General features: G+C 38.0%; 3 protein-coding genes across 3 annotated transcripts in view; 2 read left to right on the top strand and 1 right to left on the bottom strand.

The window, feature by feature from the left end:
* Window positions 1-1,956, top strand: part of LOC104768996 (plant intracellular Ras-group-related LRR protein 7) — a 2,689-nt gene extending 733 nt beyond the window's left edge. Inside the window, exons 2-10 of the mRNA XM_010493108.2 lie at window positions 156-225; window positions 325-371; window positions 481-589; window positions 684-769; window positions 845-935; window positions 1,117-1,202; window positions 1,297-1,383; window positions 1,464-1,601; window positions 1,691-1,956. Coding sequence (XP_010491410.1) covers window positions 156-225; window positions 325-371; window positions 481-589; window positions 684-769; window positions 845-935; window positions 1,117-1,202; window positions 1,297-1,383; window positions 1,464-1,574 — 687 coding nt within the window. The 3' untranslated portion in view covers window positions 1,575-1,601; window positions 1,691-1,956. The remainder of the gene's footprint in view (window positions 1-155; window positions 226-324; window positions 372-480; window positions 590-683; window positions 770-844; window positions 936-1,116; window positions 1,203-1,296; window positions 1,384-1,463; window positions 1,602-1,690) is intronic.
* On the bottom strand, window positions 2,028-3,388 carry LOC104768995. The gene has a single exon (XM_010493107.1). The coding sequence runs from the start codon at window positions 3,355-3,357 to the stop codon at window positions 2,146-2,148; it is 1,212 nt and encodes a 403-aa protein (XP_010491409.1). The 5' UTR covers window positions 3,358-3,388; the 3' UTR covers window positions 2,028-2,145.
* LOC104772158 (putative uncharacterized protein MYH16) overlaps window positions 3,521-5,147 on the top strand; it is a gene marked incomplete in the record, with an annotated part of 10,775 nt that continues 9,148 nt past the window's right edge. Inside the window, 5 exon segments of the mRNA XM_019241662.1 lie at window positions 3,521-3,655; window positions 4,037-4,175; window positions 4,288-4,347; window positions 4,429-4,531; window positions 4,745-4,974. Coding sequence (XP_019097207.1) covers window positions 4,056-4,175; window positions 4,288-4,347; window positions 4,429-4,531; window positions 4,745-4,974 — 513 coding nt within the window.

The raw sequence follows: 5,147 nt of genomic DNA, 5'->3' as shown, positions 1-5,147 counted from the left end.
AGAGGTTTTTGTTTTATTGATTAGAAGAAAAAGCACCAAACTTTTGTTGGTTGAGTTATGAATTTGGTTAGGGTTTCTCGTTTTAGGGGTTTTTTTTTTACACTGGAAATTGTCTGATTATCATCTCTTGTCCTGTTTTGGGTTTTGTTGAGCAGACATTTCCTGATGAAGTGATTGATATGGAGAGAGCAGTTCGAACACTCGATCTAACTCACAATAAGATCGGTATTGGCTTCTCTGCTTTTTCTTTCTGCTTTAATTCCTGATTTGATATGGACTAGTTTAGCTGATGGACTTGTTTGGTATTTGACCATTTATATGCAGCTGATGTACCTGGAGATATCAGCAAGTTAATCAATATGCAGCGTCTGGTGAGACAACTCTTTGCCTCTCTGTGTACAGTATTCTTAGATTCATCGTTTCTTGGTATTTCACTTGCTGTGGATTTTGACTCTTTCCCATCATACTGTATTTTGACAGTTAATAGCTGATAATCTAGTTGAGCGCCTTCCAGGGAATCTAGGGAAACTTCAATCTCTCAAAGTTTTGATGCTTGATGGAAACCGCATCAGCTGTTTGCCTGATGAATGTAAGAACAATTTTCTTTTGATTAAAAACTATACTTTTTTTTGTCCATTTAAAACAATTTTGTATAAGGTTATATTCATTTGTTTGTTGTCCAGTGGGTCAGTTGGTAAGGCTTGAACAACTATCAATCTCAAGAAATATGCTCATATACTTGCCTGATACTATTGGTAGTTTGCGCAATGTAAGTGACTTCATTTACCAAATCTTAATCATCTGGCTGTAATAATCAATCTTTGCATTCTTTTATCAAATGCAGCTAGTGCTGTTGAATGTCTCAAATAACAGATTGAAATCCCTTCCTGAATCAGTAGGGAGCTGTGCTTCTTTAGAAGAAATACAGGCTAATGGTATGTTTCTATTTTCACCTTTTAGATTCCGCTTCCTTCGAAGCCTTAAATTGTTTGTTCGGTGATTCAAAAACATCTGAAGTCTTTTAGAAACAAATGATTTGTTATGACGTTTTGCTGTTTACTTATCTCTGGTTGTTTTTTCTCCAAAACTTAATCGTGATTTGGGATAGCCTTGCAGATAACGTTGTTGAAGAGCTTCCTGCATCACTCTGTAATCTGACTCAGTTAAAGTCGCTTTGCTTAGACAATAATCAAGTGAAGCAGGTAGATAATCGAAATGTGATTTGTTCATCATCCGTTTACCTTTTTCGGGTTCTGTCTTCTTCCTGTGAACTCTGTAACACTGATGGTTTTGCAGATTCCAGATGGGTTGCTGATACATTGCAAGAGTCTGCAAAATCTTTCTTTGCATAACAATCCCATTTCCATGGATCAGTTTCAGCTGGTAAGTCAGTAACCTCGAAGAACATTATCTAAACTTATTTGAATTTTGTCTTGTGACATAACGATATATATAATGGATAGATGGAAGGATACCAAGAATTTGAAGAGAGGAGAAAGAAGAAATTTGATAAGCAAATCGATTCAAATGTGATGATGGGCTCTAAAGGACTTGATGTAGGCGTTGACAAATGATTCTTATCTCCAACATCTTCTTAGTTTGTAAGTTCATTCAGAATCTAAGATAGATTTGGTATATGTCTCTATGTATTGAATCTCCACTTGATAATGAAAGATTCGTTTTTTTTCAGGTTGGATCGGTGAACGAGGGTCATCGTTTTGTGTAAGATATATTGTTGTAAAACTCTCTTTCTATCTCTCTTCTGGAAGATTTAGAATCCCTGTCACTGTGACTCTCAAAATTTTATGAACACATACACATTCACGCATGTACGTACATATATATATCAAGGCGTGTGTATGTGTTTGTATATGTATCTGTGTGCGTGTGTGTATACAAAACATATAGGCAAATCGATTCTTGCCTTTTGCCCTTCTATTATAGACAATTCTACAAGTGTCTCCTGTTTACTGTTCTGTCTTTAAAACACACTAATTTGATCATGTATGCTATGTCTCAATTGTGAGTTTGCGTTTAATTTTACTACCAAAATTGGATCACACTACACTCTTTTCACAAAGATTCGTGTCTCTCACTCAGCAAATGAGAGATATGACAAACGGAAACAGTCAAAAAAACAAAAGCTCAGAGTTTGATGCATCCTTGATACAAATCCATCAACTCAGGCAACTCCTCTTCATACTTGAAGACAAGCTTCTCCAAAAACACTTTCTCCACAGGAACCAACAACGAAGACAAGCTCCAATCCTCCTTCACAAGCCCTTTAGACACCAACACCTTAGCAACAGAACACCTCGGGATAATCCTCTTCTCAAGACTAAAGAACAACACCACAGGACACTGCGCGATCGATCTAGCCTCCAAATTCATCTCATTCACGAAAAACTCCATCGTCCTATTGATCTTCCTCTCAGACAACATCATACAATGCGGATGTTTCTTAAAAGCACACATAATATCATCTTCAGACCAATCCCATCTCTTGTAAACCTCAAAGCATTTGTCCCAAATCGACTTGTTTCCTTTCCCAGAGAGAGCATGAATCGCCAACACAAAGGTTGATTTTTGAGGATTGAAACCCATGTCTTTCGCTTGCTTAGCGATAGATTGAAACTCGTGACTCTTTTGCATCACAGCTTCAGGGAAATGAGTGAGAAGCAGCTTAATACAATTCTCAGGGACACCAGTCTCGTTCATGTAGTTAATGTTCGGTACAAGATTCTTGGTATGATCCTCTAAGAAAACCCAAGTGGTTCTCCGTAACGCGGCCACGATCTTCTCGTCGGAATCAAGAACGCTTTTGAGGAAATTGTAAGAAGGGATGAGCTGGTTAACGAGGGAACGAGTCAAGATTGTGGGATCAGAAGCTAAGGTACGAGCGAGTAGAGATTTAGAGACGCCGATTGAGAGGAAGAATGTGAGTTTAGGGAGGAGGACTGATTCAGCATTGGCTAATAAGAGAACGGGACGTTTCTTTACGAGAGTTGAGATCTGTGAAGAGGTGAAACCGTGGTTACGGAGTAGGTTTAGAACCGTGTTGGGTCGTTCTGGTGAATCTAGTAAGAGTTTGCGAGATGCTAAGGTGGCTGAATCTGGAGATAAACCGCATGAGGTGATTAGGTAGTTGATTGTGAAGGAGAGTTTTTGCTGCTGCTGCTGCTCATCATCTTTGGAGGTGAGAGTTGTTGTTAGCGGAGAAGAAGAAGTCTGGTGGAGAGAGAAGACGAAGATGGGTTTGCTCCGATGAGTCTTCTTAGGTTGTAAAGTGAAGCTTCCTCTTGCAATTGGTTTGGTGAGGAAGACGAGTCTCGCTAGAGGTGGTATTGCGACCGCCATGACTATAGCTTGCTTCACTCTTATCTCTCTTTCTCCCAAATGATTTACTAGTTTTGGGTTTTTTTTTTTAACCCATCCGAATTAACCCGACCCGACTCTACCGGATAGACCCGGTTCTCGTTTTTTGTTTTTTAAAAAACAAAGCAGGGAGGGTCGTCATCTTTACTGTTCTCTAGTCTGGCATCGTTTCGAAGAAACCGAGAGACGCAAAAATAAATTGGGAGGATCATCAAATTCAAAAAAATCTCCGATCAAATTCGTCGTCGGAATTATCTCAGGGAGGAATTGCGTTGTGAAGGTAAACGTTTCTTTGGGATTTTGTATTCGTGTGTATATATGTATGTATGTTACGCTCATCAATTTTTTTTTCCTGGGTATCTATCGTTTGTTGAAATTGGCTATATCTAAGTGGTTTGTGTAGTTTGTTTTCCGTAATTACATGAAAGGAATCGAGTAAAGAGGCAACTTAGGCCTTTCATCTAATTTTTAGCGAATAATTTGACTTGTGAAGTTGACGTTTCTCTACTTTCTCATTTCGCTGTGTTCTTTTTTTTATAGCGTAATTTTGATTTTTGTGGAAAGATAAGTTCAACGTTAGTCTAATTTTGATTTAGGGCTTGGAGTCGTGTCAAGTTAGTTGTAATAGGTTCATGTTGCTAATGATTCATTGCCTTGGCAGTGGGAATTTCTGTTTTCTAATGTCGAGTAGCTCTGGAAGTTTCTCGGGAAGCAGTAGTTCGGCATGTAGTTCTAGAAGTGATTGTGAGAACTCGTTTGATGTTGAAGAACTTCTGCAGATTGGGACAAGGCGCAGGGAGGTAATTTGTACTTACTTATCTTAGTGAAAGTTGGACTCACATATTTATTGTAATGACTCTCTTAGATTGATGAAGTTTTATTCTTTTGTGCTATCTGATTTGCTTTTGGCAGCTAAGGAAAGAGAAGGACATGCTGAGAGAATCGCAGCCTCATAGTATCGAATTAGTCAGAGTAAATTCTACTTCTTTTTTTTTTATATAAGCATTTCAGGGAAGGTTGAGTTTTTGGACATTAATCTTCTCTTTACCACAGAGGTTGGAACTACGCACAAAGTCATTATCGGAATCTCGCTTAGAAGACACTGCAAGAATTCAGAAGATGGAGAAAGAGTTGTTGAATTGCTATAAAGAAATTGGTAATGTCTTATTTTGAGCTATGCAATTTAATTTTCATTTAATATTCTGAACTAATAAGTCTCAGCATAGATTATTCTTCTCCTTGGTAATTTTCATGGAGAAGGAGTTGTTGAATTGCTATAAAGAAATTGGTAATGTCTAATTTTGAGCTACGCGAGTTAGATTTTTCTGAGCTAATTTAGTCTCAGCATAGATTATTCTTCGCCTTGTAGATTACTTGCGAGATCAGCTCATTTTCAGAAGCAAGGAAGTGAAATATCTCAATGACCATCTGCACGATCTTGAATTCAAATTAGCTGATACAAGGAATTTGGAAGAAGAAGTTAACTGTTTGAGAGAGGATTTGTGTATCTCTAAATCCGAGCATCTTTTGTTGTTACAAGAACTCGAGAACAAAGAATCCGATTTACAGAGTTCGTCTCTTTCCATAGAGAAACTGGAGGAGGCCATCTCATCCTTAACATTAGAGTCCTTGTGCGAAATAGAAAGCATGAAGCTTGATATTACAACGTTGGAGCAAGCACTCGTTGATGCAATGCAAATTCAAGAAGAAAGTATCCAAGAAAAAGATCAATTAAAAGGAATAATTGACGAGTTCCAGTTGCAGTTTCAGAG

This window comes from Camelina sativa, chromosome 20 (genome assembly GCF_000633955.1).
Source record: "Camelina sativa cultivar DH55 chromosome 20, Cs, whole genome shotgun sequence".
Classification (NCBI taxonomy): Eukaryota; Viridiplantae; Streptophyta; class Magnoliopsida; order Brassicales; family Brassicaceae; genus Camelina; species Camelina sativa.
This window is presented reverse-complemented; position numbering and strand designations above follow the sequence as displayed.